Source organism: Pseudophryne corroboree, chromosome 7 (assembly GCF_028390025.1).
Source record: "Pseudophryne corroboree isolate aPseCor3 chromosome 7, aPseCor3.hap2, whole genome shotgun sequence".
In the NCBI taxonomy this organism is placed as follows: Eukaryota; Metazoa; Chordata; class Amphibia; order Anura; family Myobatrachidae; genus Pseudophryne; species Pseudophryne corroboree.
In genome coordinates this window covers 437678866-437703594 of record NC_086450.1, presented here as the reverse complement: position 1 = coordinate 437703594, position 24729 = coordinate 437678866, and the positions used below count along the sequence as shown (strand labels likewise).

The following is a 24729-nucleotide window of genomic DNA, read 5'->3' as shown; positions in this document are numbered from 1 at the left end:
ATCAATTTTTTTACAGTTTCTTATATAGTGCAGCACATTATGTATCTCCTGATATACTCTGTGCTCCTGGGGGACCGTGTTACTTCCACTATATAACTGTCAGTGTGTGGGTTTGTGCTACCTGCATTCCCCTCCTCACATCATGTCACTGGCCCTGTCACATGATGCAGCCTGTCCTCACTGACATATCATGCATGTCCTGATATAGTCTGTGCTGCTGGCCCAACCCCTAGGGGTGCTAGTGGTGTGTTACCCCCACAATGTTTGTTCCCAGAGTGTAAGTCATATGTGTAGCAAGTTTGGTGTAAATTGCTCCAGGCATTCCAGAGTTATGCTGTCTGCCTAAATACTCTGTGCTGCTGTCCCACACCTAGGGGTGCTAGGGGTGTCTAACCCCACAGAGTTTGTCCCCAGATTGTAAGTAAGAGGTGTCACAAGTTTGGTGTAAAGTGCTCCAGGCCTTCCACGGTTATGCTGTCTGCTGACATACTCTGTGCTGCTGTCCCACCCCTATGGGGTGCTGGGGGTGTCTTTCCCCCTACAGTGTTTGTTTCCAGAGTGTAAGGCAGATGTGTTCCAATTTTAGAGTACATTGATCCAGCAATTCCGGCGTTATGCTGTCTCCTGATATACTCTGTGCTGCTGTCTCTCCCCCCCCCCCAAGGGGGTGTTAGGGATTTCACATTTTTTTAGTTGCCTCCGGAGTGTTTTAATACGCTCGTATGCCAAATTTCACGATCTTCGCTTGTAAACTGGATTTGTATAGAAAGACAGAAGGACAAATTTTCACTTTTATATAGTAAGTAGATTATGTGGAACAAAGGGCGATTTATCCCTAGCGCCACCTAGCGTTCCTGGATGAAATTGTCAGTATAGCACAGCGATCCATCTTTTCCTGCGCCACCTAGCGCCACAAACTGGGTACTGCAAGCTCCCTCCCTAATCTCCCTCCCTCCGCTCCTACAGGAGAGACAGACAGAGCAGGCTGCAAGGACCCAGACGAGAGACAGCTCCCTGGGAGGATGAGAGTGCTCTGTGCAGCCTAGAACAGCAGCGGGGACTGTGTGTGGGGGGAGCCTGGGCTGCTGCATGCTGTGTGGGGCGGCAGCAGGGGATCCCATGCGATGTGAGTGAGCTATGCATTTTGGAAATGGCCAGGCTGAAGTCCTAAGAAAAGATGGCGCCTCCCCCCTTGCCCCGGGACTGCGGCTCTGCCCCCTCTTCCTTCTCGCCGCTGGGCTCTTGCTGGGGCTCGGCTCGGGGGCAGACTCGGGATGGTGCCAGCCCTGCCCGGGCAACTGCTGGTGTGGCAACGACTCGTGCCTGGTGAACTGCTCCGGTGCGGGGCTGCAGCAGCTGGAGGCTGTCCCTGCCAATGTCACCGTCCTGTGAGTATACGAGAGCCCCTCCAGTACCCCTGCCCCCCAATAGTAGCACTTAGGGGTACCTGGGAGTCATTGTCAAACTTTTATTGTACTCTGCAAAGTTGGACAAAACTTTTCAAAACTTCTTGTCACTTAGTTTAAATTAGTTTCCAATTTGTTCTGAGACTAGCAAAGTAGGGGTTAATGTTCCTGCACTCACTGCTGCTGATTTTGGAACTACTAATTATTTATCTATTTATTTAATTTTTTATTATTATTATTATTATTATTGTTGTTGTTGTTGTTAGTGTAGACCTTGTTGCGTTATATACAGAGGTTGATCAGGACACGAGTAGTGATGAGATCTGAGCCATCCTCCGCATCCCAGGATGACGGGGTGGTAGCCCCTCTTCTATGTGACGTTATCCATCCCTCTGGAATTTCCTGTCCAATGTTGTGCCACTAGGAGAAGGTTGCTGCTCAGATGCCATCCTGCTCGCCGTGCCCCTGGCTGTATCTTGCATAACCGTGTTTTTCTCATTTCTAAGGTTATTTAAAAAATTATATATATTGAGTAAAAGTTTAAGTAGCAGAGTGCACGCTGCCATGTACAGTTTCAGATCGGTTACATCTCCCTGTATGCCATACACAGCAACACCACCAGTGACGGCTGAAATGCCATGGTTTGTCTCACCCTTGTTGCTGCAAGTAAGGAGAGTCATCCTCGTTGTATTAATATTATCGCCAGTTATTTATATAGCGCGCACACATTCTGCAGCGCTTTATAGAGAGTGGCCCAGATTTATCAAGCCTCAGAGAGTGATAAATTGCACAGTGATAAAGAACCAACCAATCAGCTCCTGACTGTCATTTTTCAAATACAGCCTGTAACATGGCAGTTAGTAACCGGGGCAAACCCACTTATGTGTGAGGAGAACATACAAACTCCACACTGTTAGGGCCACGGTGGGAATCGAACCTCTAACCTCAGTGCTGTGAGGCAGTAATGCTAACCATTACACCATCTGTGCTGTCATAGGTTCATGTTTATGTGCTGTCATGTTTTCAGGGGTCCATCTCTATTGTATGCATTGATTCCTTTTTAAAACATCTTTTGCCTTTTTCTATGAGAATTTTTTTTTTTTTTTTAAAGTTTAATCACTGATGAAAACTCCCTGTTACCGTTTTATCCCGCTGAGTTCTCGCCATGGTAACTGGGAGGTGGAATGTGAGCTATGTGTAAATGTGCATTGAAGGGATACGAGTGAGGATCTCCCAGTTGCGACCTGTACAGTCTTACCAGCAGCAGCTGCGGCGATTGGGGCTTTTCCACCTATGTCCGCCTGCCTGTGGCCCACGCACAGTAGGGGAGATGTATCAAACACTGGAAAGAGAGAAAGTGGCGAAATTGCCCTTTGCAACCAATCCGCTACTAACTGTCTTGCACAGTCCTATAAAAATGACAAACAAATTACTTCCTATGGACAACTTATCCACTTAGTCTCTCTCCAAGGTTTGATGCCTCTCCCCCAGTAAAACTTATGCAACACATTAAAGGTAACGCGTTTCCTTGGTGCCTGCGGTTCAAGGGAAAGTTTTTTTTGTGGAGCTTCTCCATCTCTTTCATACAGCACCCACAAGTCTTTTGACACTCGCCATTTTAAAATGGCCGCCAGGATGGTAAGATCGGCAAATTACTTCTTTTTAACTTGGCAGTGACAGTTTTCCTCTCAGCGTGAACCAGTATGGCCGTTCTCCTATGACCTCTCACACATTAAACAGAACTGCCACTCACTAGATGTTTTTCATTTTGCGCATCATTATCTGTAAACGCTATAAACTGTTGTACGTAAAGATCCTAGGGAATCAGGAGTTTCTGAGATGCCCAGTTTACCCTGTCTGGCACCAACAATCATTTCATGGGCAATGTCCTGCTCCTCTGGACCTCACTGCCTCACCAAGTTAGACTTTCTGTGATGTTCTCTCAAAACTCGCATTTCATTAAAGCCTCCGCCCTTCTCTCCTCCCCTGTCCTTCACTTCTCTCCAGCTGATCATCCCTCCTCTTAGCATGTAGGCTTTCACAGGCAGGACCCTCCGTCCTCATGTAGCTGCCTAGCACTGTCCTTCCTTCCAGTGCCCCATTTCTCTGGTCTCCTAGTCTTTCAGCGACTCTGAATCTGTGTGCCTACCTATCATTCGGTACACGCTCATTGGGTACTGATCGTGCTCCCCCCCCCACTTGCCTGTCAAGAAACAGTGAGTTCCCTAACCATCACCTCTAGTCCACATAAGACCTAGTTTGACGGTGTATTGCTCTATGTTGTTCCATAGATATGGCACCTTAAAGTCAATGTACCATTGATATGTCGTGTTTTACTGTTACTCACTCTGCGGCGCTGCAGAAACTTTGTGGCGCCTTAAAAATAAAGAATGGTAATCAGATTAATAAGACACTTAGGGTGAAATTCAATTGTTTGAAAAGTCGGTTGGGTGTCTATTTTTTCCTGTCTATTAGATAGGAAAATTGAATACCACCCTTACAATACATCTCTTACCCTTTCTGATGCTGTTCTGACCAAAAAACAGGGACACTTATGAATCACACAGGTTCTGTGGCTTATTAAAACCAGGGGAAATGCAGCCTTAAAGTCAGCCAAACACTAGTTAATTTTTATTGATTAACAAAATGCAAAGTGAATGAACAGAAGAGAGATCTAAATCAGATCAATATTTTCTGTGACCACTCTTTGCCTTCAAAACAGCATTAATTCTTCTAGGTACACTTGCACACAGTTTTTGAAGGAACTTGGTAGGGAGGTTGTGCCAAAAATCTTTGAGAATTAACCACAGATCTTGTGTGGATGTAGTCTATCTCAAAGCCTTCTATCTCTTCATGTAATCCCAGACAGACTCAATGATGTTGAGATCAGGGCTCTACGGGGGCCAAGTCATCACATCCAGGAGTCCGTATTCTTCTTTATGCTGAAGATAGTTCATAATGACATTGGCTCTATGTTTCAGGGCGTTGTTCTGCTGTAGAATACATTTGGAGCCAATCAGACGCCTCCCTGATGCTATTGCATGATGTGTAAGTACCTGACTATATTTATCAGCATCGAAACACATAGAAACGTGCAACACTTAGGACTGTAGGCGCAGTGGTCGATCAAGGAATCTTAGTGCATAAGATGAAAGACACATCATGCTTACTTCCCATGGAAATTAGAAGATGTCCAGCAGTGTCATCAGCTTAGGACTGGCAAAAACCAGTGAGATCCAGGTACACCCATCTACTGTTTGGAGAAGTCTGGCCAGAAATGGTCTTCATGGAAGAATTGCGTCCAAACAACCGTACCTTTGATGTGGAAACAAGGCCAAGCGACTCAACCATGCATGAAAACATAGGAACCGGGATGCAGAAAATAGCAGCAGGCGCTCTGGACTGATAAGTCAAATTGTGAAATATTTGGCTGTAGCAGAAGGCAGTTTGTTCGCCAAAGGGCTGGAGAGCAGTACAATAATGAGTGTCTGCAGGCAACAGGGAAGCATGGTGGAGGGTCCTTGCAAGTGAGGGGCTGCCCTCCAGCAAGTGGAGTTGGGGATTTAGTCAGGAATAATGGTGTCCTCAATGCTGAGTAATACAGATGGGTACTTATCCATCGTGCAGTACCACCAGGGTGGCGTCTGATTGGCTCCAAATATATTCTGCAGCAGAACAATGACCCCAAACATACAGCCAGTGTCATTAAGAACTATCTTCAACGTAAAGAAGAACAAGGAGTCCAGGAAGTGAGGATATGGCCCCCACAGAGCCCTGATCTCAACATCAACGAGTCTGCCTGGGATTACATGAAGAGACAGAAGGATTTGAGCAAGCCTACATCCACAGAAGATCTGTGGTTAGTTCTTCAAGTTGTTAGGAACGGGATGTGGTTACAATCTCGACGGTCGGGATCCTGACGCACGAGATACCGGTGCCGGAATCCCGACACACAGTGAATGCTAACGCCAGAATCCCAAAAGGGGACAGGAAACCGACAGCGGATTCGCAAAAGTTGACAGCTGGGCGATAATTAATGTACCAGGGACCGGAGGGGTTCAGTTTAGGCGACCCTTTGGGTTAGGTTGCTGTGGGGGGGGTTTAGGTTTAGGCTGCAGGGAACAGATGATTAGGTTTAGGGTGCAGGGACGTGAATTTAGGTTTAGGTGCCACCCGGAGGGGGGGGGGGATTAGGGTTAGGGTTAGGCACCTAAAACTGAGGGTTAGGTGAAGGGTTAGGCTACTTACCGCTCATTGTCGGGATTTTGATTGTCGAGATGCTGCTGTCGGTCTCCGACAGTCGTTATTTCATACCTAGCCCGTTTGGAACAACCTCTTTGCAGAGTTCCTTCAAAAGCTTTGTGCAACTGTACCTAGAAGCAGGCCGGATTTAGATGTTAGTGCACCCCTAGGCATGACAATAATGGCTACCCCTGCCACCCAATTTTATTATTTTCATTCTATGGGGTCAATTCTATTCGGCAACTTAAGAATAGCGCCGGGAATTAGCTCCCGACGCTATTCAATTCAGCTCCAGTTAAGTCGGCGATGTCCCGTTCTCGCCGACTAAACAGGTTGAATTGTCGGGAGAACGGGCATTCTCCGACTTAACTCCCCGGCGCGAGGGTGATTCCCGACAGAATCAGCCTCGCGCCAGCCGCGAGGCAGCACTTTTGTCGGGTTTCTTCTCTCATCCCCCGGGGATGAGAGAAGAATTCCCGACAATTGCGGGTCACTAGCAGCTGAATTGAATAGCGTCGGGAGCTAATTCCCGGCGCTATAATTAAGTTGCCGAATAGAATTGACCCCTTTGATTATAAGCACTAATTTTGGTAATTGGTAGTTTAGTGTAATAATAAAACAGAATAGAATGTAGAATGTATTTGCTATTTATGTGCAGTATACATATTTACTAAGCGGGACAGCTTACAGGGCAGTCTGACCATGTCCTACCCATTCAAACGCAACTCAAGATGGTGTACAGTACATTAGAGTACAGTTACTGGGAACTTTTGCACAATACTTTGTGTCTGTATATCAGTGTTTTACAACCACTGTGCCGTGGCACACTAGTGTGCCCTGAGCAGTCTCCAGGTGTGCTGCCATAGAAGCACAGCCAGGCCCGTCAGTGTTTTGCCGCTACTGAGGCCCTGGAACGATCAATACTGGTGGGTTTAGTGGTTGCAGAGCCAGTTCTAATTTCGGGCCCAGGCAGTGTTGGGCTCTTCTGGCTTTCTCAGATGTGGCTCAGGCGTTACCTATGGAGAAGCTGCGACATGACGTCCTAGGACATTCAACTGCACCATGCATCACCATTATATTTGAATGTGCCTTGGCAATATTTAAATCGTGTTCAGTATGCTGCGAGTTGTAAAAGGTTGAAAATCTCTGACATATATATATATATATATATATATATATATATATAAATATGGGTTGCACTCACGTTTAGACCAAAGTCCATCCGCTGGGGTGTCATCCACAGAAGCTCTCACGAGCATCCACTTATAGAAACCAGAAAATGGAGCACTCACCAGTCTTAGTCCTTAAATATGCACCAAATTTATTTAATTGACAGCATAATTCAGCTGCATTTTGCAGCATAATAAAGGTTTTCTCAAACGTTTTCGGTCCCACACAGACCATCATCAGGAGAATATTAACAGATGTAACGAAAGCTGTCTCATCCAGATCCAAAACCATCAGCTGCATATCTGACCATGCCTCACCGGCTCCTTAAATACCCTCAAATATATTATACTGTATGTATGTAAATATATATTAGTATGTATATATACTGTATGTGTGTGTGTATATATGTGTATGTATGTATATATATATATATATATATATATATATATATATATATATATATATATATATAATTATACATTAGTATAGGGTAGATTAATCGGAATTGCACCCATACCACCAGCAATACTGACCACTGTTACATATAGAAATTGTTAGAGATGAGCGGGTTCGGTTTCTCTGAATCCGAACCCGCCAGAACTTCATGTTTTTTTTCACGGGTCCGAGCGACTCGGATCTTCCCGCCTTGCTCGGTTAACCCGAGCGCGCCCGAACGTCATCATGACGCTGTCGGATTCTCGCGAGGCTCGGATTCTATCGCGAGACTCGGATTCTATATAAGGAGCCGCGCGTCGCCGCCATTTTCACACGTGCATTGAGAGTGATAGGGAGAGGACGTGGCTGGCGTCCTCTCCGTTTAGAATTAGAATAGATTAGAGAGACACTTGATTTACTAATTTTGGGGAGCATTAGGAGTACTCAGTAGTGTACAGTGCAGAGTTTTGCTGATAGTGACCAGTGACCACCACTTTTATTTATAATCCGTTCTCTGCCTGAAAAAAGCGATACACAGCACACAGTGACTCAGTCACATACCATATCTGTGTGCACTGCTCAGGCTCAGGCCAGTGTGCTGCATCATCTATTATCTATATATAATATTATATATATCTGTCTGACTGCTCAGCTCACACAGCTTATAATTGTGGGGGAGACTGGGGAGCACTACTGCAGTGCCAGTTATAGGTTATAGCAGGAGCCAGGAGTACATAATATAATCCGTTCTCTGCCTGAAAAAAGCGATACACAGCACACAGTGACTCAGTCACATACCATATCTGTGTGCACTGCTCAGGCTCAGGCCAGTGTGCTGCATCATCTATTATCTATATATAATATTATATATATCTGTCTGACTGCTCAGCTCACACAGCTTATAATTGTGGGGGAGACTGGGGAGCACTACTGCAGTGCCAGTTATAGGTTATAGCAGGAGCCAGGAGTACATAATATATTATATAGTGAGTGACCACCAGACACACAGTGCAGTTTATTTAATATATCCGTTCTCTGCCTGAAAAAAGCGATACACACAGTGACTCAGTCAGTCACATACCATATCTGTGTGCACTGCTCAGGCTCAGGCCAGTGTGCTGCATCATCTATATATATTATATATCTGTCTGACTGCTCAGCTCACACAGCTTATAATTGTGGGGGAGACTGGGGAGCACTACTGCAGTGCCAGTTATAGGTTATAGCAGGAGCCAGGAGTACATAATATTATATTAAAATTAAACAGTGCACACTTTTGCTGCAGGAGTGCCACTGCCAGTGTGACTAGTGACCAGTGACCTGACCACCAGTATATAATATTAGTAGTATACTATCTCTTTATCAACCAGTCTATATTAGCAGCAGACACAGTACAGTGCGGTAGTTCACGGCTGTGGCTACCTCTGTGTCGGCACTCGGCAGCCCGTCCATAATTGTATATACCAGTGACCTAACCGTGGTTTTTTTTTCTTTCTTTATACATACATACTAGTTACGAGTATACTATCTCTTTATCAACCAGTCTATATATTAGCAGCAGACACAGTACAGTGCGGTAGTTCACGGCTGTGGCTACCTCTGTGTCGGCACTCGGCAGCCCGTCCATAATTGTATATACCACCTAACCGTGGTTTTTTTTTCTTTCTTTATACATACATACTAGTTACGAGTATACTATCTCTTTATCAACCAGTCTATATATTAGCAGCAGACACAGTACAGTGCGGTAGTTCACGGCTGTGGCTACCTCTGTGTCGGCACTCGGCAGCCCGTCCATAATTGTATATACCACCTAACCGTGGTTTTTTTTTCTTTCTTTATACATACATACTAGTTACGAGTATACTATCTCTTTATCAACCAGTCTATATATTAGCAGCAGACACAGTACAGTGCGGTAGTTCACGGCTGTGGCTACCTCTGTGTCGGCACTCGGCAGCCCGTCCATAATTGTATATACCGCCTAACCGTGGTTTTTTTTTCTTTCTTTATACATACATCCTAGTTACGAGTATACTATCTCTTTATCAACCAGTCTATATATTAGCAGCAGACACAGTACAGTGCGGTAGTTCACGGCTGTGGCTACCTCTGTGTCGGCACTCGGCAGCCCGTCCATAATTGTATATACCACCTAACCGTGGTTTTTTTTTCTTTCTTTATACATACATACTAGTTACGAGTATACTATCTCTTTATCAACCAGTCTATATATTAGCAGCAGACACAGTACAGTAGTTCACGGCTGTGGCTACCTCTGTGTCGGCACTCGGCAGCCCGTCCATAATTGTATATACCACCTAACCGTGTTTTTTTTTTCTTTCTTTATACATACATACTAGTTACGAGTATACTATCTCTTTATCAACCAGTCTATATATTAGCAGCAGACACAGTACAGTGCGGTAGTTCACGGCTGTGGCTACCTCTGTGTCGGCACTCGGCAGCCCGTCCATAATTGTATATACCACCTAACCGTGGTTTTTTTTCTTTCTTTATACATACATACTAGTTACGAGTATACTATGGCCCTCATTCCGAGTTGTTCGCTCGGTATTTTTCATCGCATCGCAGTGAGAATTCTCTTAGTGCGCATGCGTAATGTTCGCACTGCGCATGCGTCAAGTAACTTTACTAAGAAGAAAGTAATTTTACTCACGGCTTTTTCGTCGCTCCGGAGAACGCATTGTGATTGACAGGAAATGGGTGTTACTGGGCGGATGTACGGCGTTTTAGGGGCGTGTGGCAGGAAACGCTACCGTTTCCGGAAAAAACGCAGGCGTGTCTGGAGAAACGGTGGGAGTGCTTGGGCGAACGCTGGGTGTGTTTATGACGTCAGCCGGGACCGAAAAGCACTGAATTGATCGCACAGGCAGAGTAAGTCTGGAGTTACTCAGAAACTGCTAACTCGGTTTTGATCGCAATATTGCGAATACATCGGTCGCACATTTAAGATGTTTAGATTCACTCCCAGTAGGCGGCGGCTTAGCGTGTGTAACTCTGCTATAATCGCCTTGCGAGCGAACAACTCGGAATGAGGGCCTATCTCTTTATCAACCAGTCTATATATTAGCAGCAGACACAGTACAGTGCGGTAGTTCACGGCTGTGGCTACCTCTGTGTCGGCACTCGGCAGCCCGTCCATAATTGTATACTAGTATCCAATCCATCCATCTCCATTGTTTACCTGAGGTGCCTTTTAGTTGTGCCTATTAAAATATGGAGAACAAAAATGTTGAGGTTCCAAAATTAGGGAAAGATCAAGATCCACTTCCACCTCGTGCTGAAGCTGCTGCCACTAGTCATGGCCGAGACGATGAAATGCCAGCAACGTCGTCTGCCAAGGCCGATGCCCAATGGCATAGTACAGAGCATGTCAAAACCAAAACACCAAATATCAGTAAAAAAAGGACTCCAAAACCTAAAATAAAATTGTCGGAGGAGAAGCGTAAACTTGCCAATATGCCATTTACCACACGGAGTGGCAAGGAACGGCTGAGGCCCTGGCCTATGTTCATGGCTAGTGGTTCAGCTTCACATGAGGATGGAAGCACTCAGCCTCTCGCTAGAAAACTGAAAAGACTCAAGCTGGCAAAAGCACCGCAAAGAACTGTGCGTTCTTTGAAATCCCAAATCCACAAGGAGAGTCCAATTGTGTCGGTTGCGATGCCTGACCTTCCCAACACTGGACGTGAAGAGCATGCGCCTTCCACCATTTGCACGCCCCCTGCAAGTGCTGGAAGGAGCACCCGCAGTCCAGTTCCTGATAGTCAGATTGAAGATGTCAGTGTTGAAGTACACCAGGATGAGGAGGATATGGGTGTTGCTGGCGCTGGGGAGGAAATTGACCAGGAGGATTCTGATGGTGAGGTGGTTTGTTTAAGTCAGGCACCCGGGGAGACACCTGTTGTCCGTGGGAGGAATATGGCCGTTGACATGCCAGGTGAAAATACCAAAAAAATCAGCTCTTCGGTGTGGAGGTATTTCACCAGAAATGCGGACAACAGGTGTCAAGCCGTGTGTTCCCTTTGTCAAGCTGTAATAAGTAGGGGTAAGGACGTTAACCACCTCGGAACATCCTCCCTTATACGTCACCTGCAGCGCATTCATAATAAGTCAGTGACAAGTTCAAAAACTTTGGGTGACAGCGGAAGCAGTCCACTGACCAGTAAATCCCTTCCTCTTGTAACCAAGCTCACGCAAACCACCCCACCAACTCCCTCAGTGTCAATTTCCTCCTTCCCCAGGAATGCCAATAGTCCTGCAGGCCATGTCACTGGCAATTCTGACGAGTCCTCTCCTGCCTGGGATTCCTCCGATGCATCCTTGCGTGTAACGCCTACTGCTGCTGGCGCTGCTGTTGTTGCCGCTGGGAGTCGATGGTCATCCCAGAGGGGAAGTCATAAGCCCACTTGTACTACTTCCAGTAAGCAATTGACTGTTCAACAGTCCTTTGCGAGGAAGATGAAATATCACAGCAGTCATCCTACTGCAAAGCGGATAACTGAGTCCTTGACAACTATGTTGGTGTTAGACGTGCGTCCGGTATCCGCCGTTAGTTCACAGGGAACTAGACAATTTATTGAGGCAGTGTGCCCCCGTTACCAAATACCATCTAGGTTCCACTTCTCTAGGCAGGCGATACCGAGAATGTACACGGACGTCAGAAAAAGACTCACCAGTGTCCTAAAAAATGCAGTTGTACCCAATGTCCACTTAACCACGGACATGTGGACAAGTGGAGCAGGGCAGGGTCAGGACTATATGACTGTGACAGCCCACTGGGTAGATGTATGGACTCCCGCCGCAAGAACAGCAGCGGCGGCACCAGTAGCAGCATCTCGCAAACGCCAACTCTTTCCTAGGCAGGCTACGCTTTGTATCACCGCTTTCCAGAATACGCACACAGCTGAAAACCTCTTACGGCAACTGAGGAAGATCATCGCGGAATGGCTTACCCCAATTGGACTCTCCTGTGGATTTGTGGCATCGGACAACACCAGCAATATTGTGTGTGCATTAAATATGGGCAAATTCCAGCACGTCCCATGTTTTGCACATACCTTGAATTTGGTGGTGCAGAATTTTTAAAAAAACGACAGGGGCATGCAAGAGATGCTGTCGGTGGCCAGAAAAATTGCGGGACACTTTCGGCGTACAGGCACCACGTACAGAAGACTGGAGCACCACCAAAAACTACTGAACCTGCCCTGCCATCATCTGAAGCAAGAAGTGGTAACGAGGTGGAATTCAACCCTCTATATGCTTCAGAGGTTGGAGGAGCAGCAAAAGGCCATTCAAGCCTATACAATTGAGCACGATATAGTAGGTGGAATGCACCTGTCTCAAGTGCAGTGGAGAATGATTTCAACGTTGTGCAAGGTTCTGATGCCCTTTGAACTTGCCACACGTGAAGTCAGTTCAGACACTGCCAGCCTGAGTCAGGTCATTCCCCTCATCAGGCTTTTGCAGAAGAAGCTGGAGGCATTGAAGAAGGAGCTAAAAGGGAGCGATTCCGCTAGGCATGTGGGACTTGTGGATGCAGCCCTTAATTCGCTTAACAAGGATTCACGGGTGGTCAATCTGTTGAAATCAGAGCACTACATTTTGGCCACCGTGCTCGATCCTAGATTTAAAGCCTACCTTGGATCTCTCTTTCCGGCAGACACAGGTCTGCTGGGGTTGAAAGACCTGCTGGTGACAAAATTGTTAAGTCAAGCGGAACGCGACCTGTCAACATCTCCTCCTTCACATTCTCCCGCAACTGGGGGTGCGAGGAAAAGGCTCAGAATTCCGAGCCCACCCGCTGGCGGTGATGCAGGGCAGTCTGGAGCGACTGCTGATGCTGACATCTGGTCCGGACTGAAGGACCTGACAACGATTACGGACATGTCGTCTACTGTCACTGCATATGATTCTCTCAACATTGATAGAATGGTGGAGGATTATATGAGTGACCGCATCCAAGTAGGCACGTCACACAGTCCGTACTTATACTGGCAGGAAAAAGAGGCAATTTGGAGGCCCTTGCACAAACTGGCTTTATTCTACCTAAGTTGCCCTCCCACAAGTGTGTACTCCGAAAGAGTGTTTAGTGCCGCCGCTCACCTTGTCAGCAATCGGCGTACGAGGTTACATCCAGAAAATGTGGAGAAGATGATGTTCATTAAAATGAATTATAATCAATTCCTCCGCGGAGACATTGACCAGCAGCAATTGCCTCCACAAAGTACACAGGGAGCTGAGATGGTGGATTCCAGTGGGGACGAATTGATAATCTGTGAGGAGGGGGATGTACACGGTGATATATCGGAGGGTGAAGATGAGGTGGACATCTTGCCTCTGTAGAGCCAGTTTGTGCAAGGAGAGATTAATTGCTTCTTTTTTGGGGGGGGTCCAAACCAACCCGTCATATCAGTCACAGTCGTGTGGCAGACCCTGTCACTGAAATGATGGGTTGGTTAAAGTGTGCATGTCCTGTTTTGTTTATACAACATAAGGGTGGGTGGGAGGGCCCAAGGACAATTCCATCTTGCACCTCTTTTTTCTTTTCTTTTTCTTTGCATCATGTGCTGATTGGGGAGGGTTTTTTGGAAGGGACATCCTGCGTGACACTGCAGTGCCACTCCTAGATGGGCCCGGTGTTTGTGTCGGCCACTAGGGTCGCTAATCTTACTCACACAGTCAGCTACCTCATTGCGCCTCTTTTTTTCTTTGCGTCATGTGCTGTTTGGGGAGGGTTTTTTGGAAGGGACATCCTGCGTGACACTGCAGTGCCACTCCTAGATGGGCCCGGTGTTTGTGTCGGCCACTAGGGTCGCTAATCTTACTCACACAGTCAGCTACCTCATTGCGCCTCTTTTTTTCTTTGCGTCATGTGCTGTTTGGGGAGGGTTTTTTGGAAGGGACATCCTGCGTGACACTGCAGTGCCACTCCTAGATGGGCCCAGTGTTTGTGTCGGCCACTAGGGTCGCTAATCTTACTCACACAGCTACCTCATTGCGCCTCTTTTTTTCTTTGCGTCATGTGCTGTTTGGGGAGGGTTTTTTGGAAGGGACATCCTGCGTGACACTGCAGTGCCACTCCTAGATGGGCCCGGTGTTTGTGTCGGCCACTAGGGTCGCTAATCTTACTCACACAGCTACCTCATTGCGCCTCTTTTTTTCTTTGCGTCATGTGCTGTTTGGGGAGGGTTTTTTGGAAGGGACATCCTGCGTGACACTGCAGTGCCACTCCTAGATGGGCCCGGTGTTTGTGTCGGCCACTAGGGTCGCTAATCTTACTCACACAGCTACCTCATTGCGCCTCTTTTTTTCTTTGCGTCATGTGCTGTTTGGGGAGGGTTTTTTGGAAGGGACATCCTGCGTGACACTGCAGTGCCACTCCTAGATGGGCCCGGTGTTTGTGTCGGCCACTAGGGTCGCTAATCTTACTCACACAGCTACCTCATTGCGCCTCTTTTTTTCTTTGCGTCATGTGCTGTTTGGGGAGGGTTTTTTGGAAGGGACATCCTGCGTGACACTGCAGTGCCACTCCTAGATGGGCCCGGTGTTTGTGTCGGCCACTAGGGTCGCTAATCTTACTCACACAGTCAGCTACCTCATTGCGCCTCTTTTTTTCTTTGCGTCATGTGCTGTTTGGGGAGGGTTTTTTGGAAGGGACATCCTGCGTGACACTGCAGTGCCACTCCTAGATGGGCCCGGTGTTTGTGTCGGCCACTAGGGTCGCTAATCTTACTCACACAGTCAGCTACCTCATTGCGCCTCTTTTTTTCTTTGCGTCATGTGCTGTTTGGGGAGGGTTTTTTGGAAGGGACATCCTGCGTGACACTGCAGTGCCACTCCTAGATGGGCCCGGTGTTTGTGTCGGCCACTAGGGTCGCTAATCTTACTCACACAGTCAGCTACCTCATTGCGCCTCTTTTTTTCTTTGCGTCATGTGCTGTTTGGGGAGGGTTTTTTGGAAGGGACATCCTGCGTGACACTGCAGTGCCACTCCTAGATGTGCCCGGTGTTTGTGTCGGCCACTAGGGTCGCTAATCTTACTCACACAGCTACCTCATTGCGCCTCTTTTTTTCTTTGCGTCATGTGCTGTTTGGGGAGGGTTTTTTGGAAGGGCCATCCTGCGTGACACTGCAGTGCCACTCCTAGATGGGCCCGGTGTTTGTGTCGGCCACTAGGGTCGCTAATCTTACTCACACAGCTACCTCATTGCGCCTCTTTTTTTCTTTGCGTCATGTGCTGTTTGGGGAGGGTTTTTTGGAAGGGACATCCTGCGTGACACTGCAGTGCCACTCCTAGATGGGCCCGGTGTTTGTGTCGGCCACTAGGGTCGCTAATCTTACTCACACAGTCAGCTACCTCATTGCGCCTCTTTTTTTCTTTGCGTCATGTGCTGTTTGGGGAGGGTTTTTTGGAAGGGACATCCTGCGTGACACTGCAGTGCCACTCCTAGATGGGCCCGGTGTTTGTGTCGGCCACTAGGGTCGCTAATCTTACTCACACAGCTACCTCATTGCGCCTCTTTTTTTCTTTGCGTCATGTGCTGTTTGGGGAGGGTTTTTTGGAAGGGCCATCCTGCGTGACACTGCAGTGCCACTCCTAGATGGGCCCGGTGTTTGTGTCGGCCACTAGGGTCGCTAATCTTACTCACACAGCTACCTCATTGCGCCTCTTTTTTTCTTTGCGTCATGTGCTGTTTGGGGAGGGTTTTTTGGAAGGGACATCCTGCGTGACACTGCAGTGCCACTCCTAGATGGGCCCGGTGTTTGTGTCGGCCACTAGGGTCGCTTATCTTACTCACACGGCGACCTCGGTGCAAATTTTAGGACTAAAAATAATATTGTGAGGTGTGAGGTATTCAGAATAGACTGAAAATGAGTGTAAATTATGGTTTTTGAGGTTAATAATACTTTGGGATCAAAATGACCCCCAAATTCTATGATTTAAGCTGTTTTTTAGTGTTTTTGGAAAAAAACACCCGAATCCGACAAAAAAAATTCGGTGAGGTTTTGCCAAAACGCGTTCGAACCCAAAACACGGCCGCGGAACCGAACCCAAAACCAAAACACAAAACCCGAAAAATTTCAGGCGCTCATCTCTAGAAATTGTCCTGTTTTTCATGTGATATTCATGCGGGCAAACAGTGTGACATCCAGATGGGAAATGATAATGTGTGAACTGGTTCTTAAACCTGGCCGGAAAGGATGTTTCGCCTGTATTTTGGCCGCAGCAAATGGGATTGGAAGAGGTGTTGGGGCTATAAATTCAGAGATATTCTGGAACCCGTTTTGCAAAGACTTGCCAATTTACAGAATAACATGCGTACAATACTGCTTACATCCATGCAGACCGGCTTACGGACTTATGTAACCGAATACTTGGCGATGGTTATGTAACAGCGTCTGATGCTACAAATATAGAAGGATACAATAGCGGAACAATTATTTTGTATTGCTGTTTGTATGTTGGATGGTGGCAATCGCCCCACCGCTCCTGTTACTGGACTGTTTGGGGAGAGGATTTTTTTCTTTCTTTTCATTTCTTTTTTTTTAAACTAGTTTAAAAAAAAAAAAATATGGTCCAACTTTAGCACTTTCTGTTTTTGCAAAAGGTTTTGATGTATGCCAATGGTTCCAAAACACAGTTCTCAAGGCACCCTAACAGTCCAGGTTTTAAGGCTATCCATGAATGAGCACAGATCGTTAAATTAAATTTATTAAGGTACTAATTTAAATCACGTGTGCTCAAGCTTGGTTATCCTTAAATCTTGGCCTGTTAGGGTGCCTTGAGGACTGCGTTTGGCAACCTCTGATGTATGGATTTTATTGTAATAATTACATCCTAAACAAATGTGTAGATTTCTGAACTATGAGGACTATCTTAGGGGCTATACCAGTTGTTCACAAACTTTCTTGAATGATGGCGCCCTAGAGTATAGGCATTTTGTTACAGCATCTTTCTCCGGCAGGGTCTGCAGGATAACAATGGGATATTACGAAGCGACAGCGTATTGCCACCAAACGATCAAAGCTGTCCGGCCTCCCAGCATGCAATGGGCCCGTCCATATATCCCCGCTTCCTGGCTCAGGCAAATCAGTTTTTTTTTTTTTTTTTTTTAAACACATTTTATTGGATGGATCATAAGATAAGTACAATGATAACATAACAGAACACCCGAACATCTTGGGTGCTTAAAGAACAGACATAATTAGGGTGAATTGTTACAACAACAGAGTAGATCCGATTTTTGTTTTTGTGTTTTCCCATGTTTAGAGATTCAAGTCAGAGAATAAGAGATGGGGAACTCTCGGCAACGGAGTGGCCTTCCGTCATAGAGAGTCAGCAGAAGAGATGAGAGGAGGAAAGTGCTCAGATAGCGAGCAGGAGGGAACAGGAAAGCATAGGAGGCTGGGCACCTCCGGTTGAAGAGAAGAGGTGGGGGAGTAGAGAAAGGGTGATAGGGTGGAGGGGTAGCCTTCAGGGGCAGGAGGTGAATAGGGCCTTGGCATGTCGTGTCAGGTTATAAATGGAGACGGAGCCTGTTGCAGGATTAGCCACGGGGACCATACTTTGTCAAATCGCTTCGAAGTGTTACGAATGACTGCGGTCATGTATTCCATTTTGTGGACATACCATATCCGGGAAATTATCACCGGCATTGGTGAGGGGGTCGGGTTCTTCCAGTCTGTGGCAATTTGGCAAGTCATTGCCGAAACTATGTGTCGGAATAGTTTGTTTTGGTGTCTATTGAGGGTGGGTAGGGTCATGGGGAGCAAGAAGTTTTGGGGATCAGGGGAGATGGAGGTGTCAAATAGGCGTGAAAGCAAAGTGATGAGTTCACCCCATATTTTATAGATTTTGGGGCAAGCCCACCATATGTGTAAGAATGAACCACTGTCCGTACAGCCCCTCCAGCATCCATCTGGGGTGCCGGGGAACATAGTATGCAGACGGGACGGGACATAGTACCATCGGTAGAGTAATTTATAGATATTTTCTTTAATTCTCACACATATGGAGCTGGAAGCGGCATTGTCCCATATATCTACCCAGTCTTCATTGTCTATAGCAAGTCCCAGTTCCTTTTCCCATGCTGATTCGTGAGGGGCCCGGGATGTTGTGGGGAGGTCGTCCAGGAGGGCGTAGATATCTGATATGAGGCCTTTAGTGTTGGTGCGTTTCCAGCTAATGTATTCGAAGGGGGATAGATGTCTGTGGAGAAGAGTAGTGGTGGTGGTGGAGTGGAAATGTCTAATTTGCAGATAGCGAAAGAAGTCCGATGAGGGGATTACTGTTCCTTCACGGATATCTGTGAATTGTGGGAAAGTAGCTGTGGAGGTGATATCATTAACATATAGTATACCACTCGAGCGCCAAGATGTATGCGTGGCTCCACTCATACCTGGCGGAAAGGCTGGGTTGTGAAACAACGGGATTAGCGGGGACGGGTATGGGGCCAAGCTGAACCGTCTGTTTGTCAGGTCCCAAGTCGCTAGGGAGCGACTTACTACAGGGTGCGATAGGGCCGCACAGGGACGCCGGTTCCGGTGGAGCCACAATAGAGAAGATAGCGTGGCTAGGCCCGTCTCCTCCGCCTCAATCCCCACCCAGACCTTCCTTGTCCCGCCCTCGTTGCACCATTGTGCACATTGAGCGAGTTGCGCGGCGTAAAAGTATTTCTTAAAGTCCGGGATACCCAGGCCGCCGCCTCTGGAGGGGCGTTGGAGCAGTTTAAGTCTGACTCGTGGGCGTTTGTGGTTCCAAATAAAAAGGGAGGATTGGCGTTGTAGGGTCTTGAAGACGTAGGTAGGGACGTAAATCGGGAGGGTCTGAAATAAGTACAGGAATCGGGGGAGCACGCTCATCTTAACGGAGTTGATTCTGCCTATCCACGATATAAAATAACTGGACCAATCCACCAAGTCCTCCTTAATTATCTGTAATAAACGGGGATAATTTGCTTGGAAAAGTTGGTGGTGATGGTGAGTCAAGTACACACCAAGGTATTTAATTTTCTTGGTATGCCAGTTACAGGGGAGGGTAGTTTGAAGGTCCTGTTTAAGAGCTGCCGGGATATAAAAGTTGAGGGCCTCTGTTTTGTTCACATTTATTTTATAGCCAGAGAGCTGTGAGTATGAATTGATCTCGGATAGAAGAGCAGGGAGAGATTGGGCTGGGTCAGTGAGAGAGATCAGGACGTCGTCGGCATATAGCGCTATCTTGTGTTCGGAAAGGCCTGTGGGTATTCCATGGATTGCACTGTTATTACGGATCCTTGCTGCTAGGGGCTCCATGACTAGTGCAAAAATTAAGGGGGAAAGGGGGCATCCCTGCCTGGTACCATTGGTGATTCCGAAACTGGAGGAGGAGACACCGTTAACCATGACCTGGGCTGACGGGGAGCGGTAGAGTGCTTTGATTCCCTCCAGAAAGTTTCCGGAGAATCCCATTTTGTCAAGGACTGCAAAGGCAAAAGACCACGATATGCGGTCAAAGGCCTTCTCCGCGTCGAGAGCCAAAATGAGAGAGGGAAGTTTCCGTTTTTGGATTGAGTATATTAGATCTATTGCCCTTCTGGTGTTGTCAGACGCCTGGCGTCCAGGGATGAAGCCGACCTGGTCCGGGTGGACCAGGCCGGGCATCAAGGGACCCAGACGGTTAGCTAGTATTTTCGCGTATATCTTCAAGTCAACATTCAGTAATGAGATTGGTCTGTAGTTTAAGCAACTAGTCGGGTCTTTGTCAGGCTTTGGGATTACCACTATGTTGGCCCGGGTTGTCTCCGGCAGGAAGGAGGCTCCCTCGAGGATACCGTTAAATAAGGAGGCTAGGTGTGGTGCCAGTTCCTTCGCGAAGAGTTTATAATATTGGGCTGTGAAACCGTCCGGCCCTGGAGCAGCCGACGAGCGCATAGATCGTATGGCGGCTATTGTCTCCTCCTCCGAGATTCGACTGTTAAGGGCTTCCAATTGATTGTCAGATAGGGTTGGGAGGGGGGTATCAGATAAGTATGAGCGCACTCCCCCAGATCCGTCAGGAGACAGCAGGGGCGGGTCAGGTAGGTTATAAAGGGAGCTATAAAACAGGCGAAAATCTTCAGCCATCAGTTCAGGGTCATATGTATAGGTTCCCCTTTGTGACGAGTACAATTTATCTATTGCGCCCAGCGCCTGCTTACGACGGAGTTTGTTGGCTAGTAGGGTATCTATTTTATCCATTTTGTCGTAGAAGCGTTGTTGCAGTTTCCGAAGTATTAGTGCCGCACGGTTGGATAGGAGGGTGTTTAGCTGTCCCCGGAGGGAGTCTATCTGAGTGAGTAAAGAGGGATCGGGGGATACTTTATGTTTGGATAGTAAGGTGGCTATTTCTGATTCGAGGGAGGCTATCTCCTGTGCAGCTTTTTTCCTAATTGCCGACGATTTTGCTAACAAGGTGCCGCGGATCGTGGCTTTGTGAGCTTCCCAAAGGATATTAAGTGGGATGTCAGGGGACATATTTTCGGTGAAATAGTGTGCGATCGCTAGTCTAGTTTCCTCTAGTACAGAAGGGTGTTGTAGAAGCGAGTCGTTAAGGCGCCATTTGTATTTCCTATGAGGCGCTCGGTGTATATCTATGAGGAGGTAGACCCCAGCGTGGTCCGTCCAAGTCAGTGGTGTGATGCCCGTATCCGAGATCAATGGCACTAGGGCAGAGGATATGTGGATCATGTCAATCCTGGAGTAGTGTTGATGTGGAGCAGAGAAGTGCGTAAAATCTTTGATGTGGGGGTTTTGGGAACGCCAAGTGTCACAGAGGCCGTGGAGTTTCATGGTGGCGGTGAGTGTGCGGGAAGCCCGGGGGAGAGTCGTTATAGAAGCGTGGGGCGGAGGACTGGATCTATCTAGCAAGGGGTCAATTATGGTATTAAAGTCGCCACCCATGATAATGCTTCCCTGTGCTTCTCGTGATAGGCGTTTAGAGAGAGAGTCAAAAAACAAAGATTGGTCTTGATTGGGGGCGTAGACGGAGACCAACGTGAGAGCCTTAGAACGTAGGGTACCCATTACCATAAGGAACCGTCCATCTGGGTCTATCACTGTCCTGGAATGGATAAACGGGATATTACGATGAACTAAGATGGCTACACCCCGTTTTTTACAGTCTGCTGAGGCAAAATAGGACTGGGAGAACCATTTGCCCAGAAGCCGGGTGTGGGGACCGGTGAGGTGTGTTTCCTGTAGGAATGCTACGTCAACTTTCTCACGTCTGCAAGCACTCAGGAACCCGGTACGCTTCCTAGGGGAGTTCAGGCCATTTACATTGACCGAAAATATTTTAAGAGACATGTTTATTTACGTGGGGGAGTATGGCGTTTTGCCGGGTATAGTCCAGCAAGGTACAATTTATGCCAGGCGAAGGCCACCCCTCCAGGCCAAGCGAGAGAAGGAGCGGGAAGGTCGAGCAGAGGCCACAAGAAAAGAGAGAGAAAGAAGAACATAGAGAAGAAGAAGAAGTACCCCAAATGGGGAAACATCCCTGTGTTTGTGGGTCCCATTCAGGGGCCGCACGGGAAAAGCATCGAATAAGTAACATTATTAACAACAGTAAGGGATTATGGGGGGGTAACTGAGCTACCATGTGGGAGGAAATGAGTCTCCCGGGCCACAAGGGCTGAGGGTGGCTATAACCATTTTACATTTATGGCAGACATAATATAATATAGGACTCTGAGAACTGTGTCCTAGCAACAAAAATGCAAACATAAAAACAAAAATAGGGAGGGGGAGGGGAGGGGGGGGGATTGGGCAAGAGGGAAGGGGGAAGAAAGAGAGAAAAAGAGGGGGGGGAGGGAAAGGGGGAGGGGGGGTGAAGGAGAGGGGGGGGGGGGGGAATACCACAGGGGTGCAAACAATCATAACTTAATTATAACAGCATTAACCGAGGATAGTTACGATACTGGTATTTGAGCTGAGGTCGAGTTCTCCACTGCTCCCACTCGTTTCGAGTCGTGGAGGCGTTGCATCGTCAGTTCGTGCACTATACACGTCGGGGGGGTTTCCCCAGTTCAGGGAGGATCCTTGTCCACATTGCGCTGTCGGGTCACCCGTGTCCAGTCAGGAAGAGGGGGCTGAGGGTGTGGCGGTTTAGATGCTGAGGCCGCCATGTCATCTTCAGCTGATGTTGGGAGGAGATCTAGCTTTGCCAGCAATTCCTGTCCTTGGGTTAGGGTCTTGACCGAGTGGACAGAGTTATTAACCGAAACGTGTAAATGGAAGGGGAATCCCCATCTATATCTGATCTGGTGTTGTCGTAGGATCCGGGTGACCGGTTGGAGGTCTCGCCGTTTTTGGATGGTGGAGGGTGCCAGGTCCTGAAAAATCTGCAACTGCGTGCCTTTGAACAGGATCTCCGATGAATCTCGAACTGAGGACAAAATTTTTTCCTTCGAGCGGAAGTAATGGAAACGGACAATAACATCCCTGGGTGGTTGGGCGGGAGACGGTTTTGCCCGGAGTGCTCTATGTGCCCTGTCGCAGAGACATTCTTCGACCGTAAGGTCCGGTACCAAGTGTGTGAAGAATTCTCTCAAGAATGTTGGTAGCGATGGGCCGAGGACCGATTCTGGAACGCCGCGTATGCGAAGATTATTTCTACGCGAGCGATTTTCTTGGTCCTCTTGTCGCTCCTTGAGGGTCTCCATTTCCTCGTGCAATCTAGCGAGTTCACTGTCAATGCGGTGTTGGGAGCGGCAGAGATCGTCTGTCTTTGTTTCCAATGCGTCCGTCCGGTTACCGAGATCTGTAAGATCCGATTTAAATTCAGCTATAGCGTTCGAGAGTTCCTGTTTGAACGCGGACTGCACTCCCTCCAGTAGGCTCGACATGACCGCCTGTATCTGGGGATCGATACCCGCTTCTGAGAAACACGGGGAGGGGGGGGGAGCTTGCGGCCATGGTGGGGTTCTGTGGGCCTTTAGTCTTTGAGCCAAAGAAGTTAGTCGGAGCTTGCGTTGCTTTTTTGTTTTTGGACATAGTGGTATATATCAAAAAAAGGGAGGATAGGAGTGGTGGTAAAAAAGGAAAAAGGGAAGAAAAATTATTGATAGGAGGACACAGGTCAGAGTCCGTTTAATGAGCAAGTAATCTGGTCAGGTCTGATCCTCCAACCGCGGGGCTGGGGGTAGGGTGCCAGAGTGTTATATATGGAGTCCAACCATTTAGCTATGGCACATGTAGTATATTATTATTTTGCGTTAAATCATCTTGCGAGTCGTCTTAAGGATAGGTCTGGGATGTATGGATCCGAGTGTCATAACGCTGAGACCGCGTCTTTTCCAGGCGCCAGCTCCGCTGTCGGGGCAGGTCGCAGTCCAACCCCCTATTCAGTGGCCCGGTCACTCATGGTTGGTATTAAAGCACTTCCATAGCCGTCGCCGGAGCCGGCGGTGGTGTAAACAGAATCTGGACTCTTACAGAGGTGAGGAGTGTGTGGTATAGTGCGGCTTTTCTTTACTCTGGCTGGGTGCCAGAAAGTAAAATGGCGACTCTGGGTTCCTGTCGTGGGTTTCTATGGAGCAGGGGTGCAGATAAGAAATAGGTGCTGTGGAGACAGCGGGTACTCACAATATTGCAGGTTGGCTGGATGCTGCAGGCCCTTTTTCTTTTTTCTTTTTTTTCTTTTTGGCTGTGCTGCAGAGACTTCTAGGACGGCAGGTGTGCACAGCCTTTTCCAGTTAAAGCTCCAGGATTCCAAGATGGCCGCCGCAGCATTTATAGAGCAGCTTCCCTCCTCACTTTCACCCCTTGTGGGGCTGCCTGTGGCACAGAGGCTCCCTGAGGGTGTTGTGGGGCGTCCAGCCACACATATAGTGAAGATCCGAGGTCTCTGGGAGCCCGTCGCGGCCGCGCTCCGCTCCCGGAGCTCACGGCCGGGTCGTCCCCGAACTCTAGGCCCCGGCTTTAGGACGCGTGGTAGGCCGCGGCGGCCGGAGATAGCAGGGGGGCCGCAGGCCCGTTTCAGCTGCCGGACGGCTCCGCCGGAGGATCCACAGAGGGGATATGGCCACCGTAGGCCGTTACCAACGGTCCGGAAGGGGGGAGATGAGCGTCCCAAGTCCCGCGGACGGCTCCGGAGCCCAGGCCCGCGACGTGCCGAAATCGAGGCCCCGGCTTCACGGGAAGGGGAAGGCCGCAATCCGCAAGGGCAGCCAAGGCCACCCTCCGACTCCGCAGCACGTTTCCCCTGGCCGGGTTGATATGAACAGAGGCAGTGGGGTAAGTGCAGGGGACACCAGGGCACCAAAAGGGATATATTTAGGGTTTATATCGGCCAGTTAGCAGGAGCCCATAGAAAATGCCTCCTCTCCCATTGCCAGCTAGGCCACGCCCCCGGCAAATCAGTTTTTTGTTTGGTGCGGTAGGAGCCGGACCATGGTCAGAGGGCTGCTGGTTTTTAGCAGCCCTAAGCTTTCTT

General features: G+C 48.1%; 1 protein-coding gene across 3 annotated transcripts in view; it reads left to right on the top strand.

Moving 5' to 3' along the window:
• The first annotated feature begins 929 nt into the window (after window positions 1-929).
• PKD1 (polycystin 1, transient receptor potential channel interacting) overlaps window positions 930-24729 on the top strand; it is a 189039-nt gene continuing 165239 nt past the window's right edge. For 2 of the 3 annotated variants that reach the window (XM_063934899.1, XM_063934898.1), the window contains exon 1: window positions 931-1388. In XM_063934899.1, the coding sequence (XP_063790969.1) occupies window positions 1138-1388 (251 nt within the window). In that variant the 5' untranslated portion in view covers window positions 931-1137. Of the gene's footprint in view, window positions 1389-24729 lie in introns of all 3 variants that reach the window. The other variant, XR_010182127.1, reaches the window with a different exon arrangement.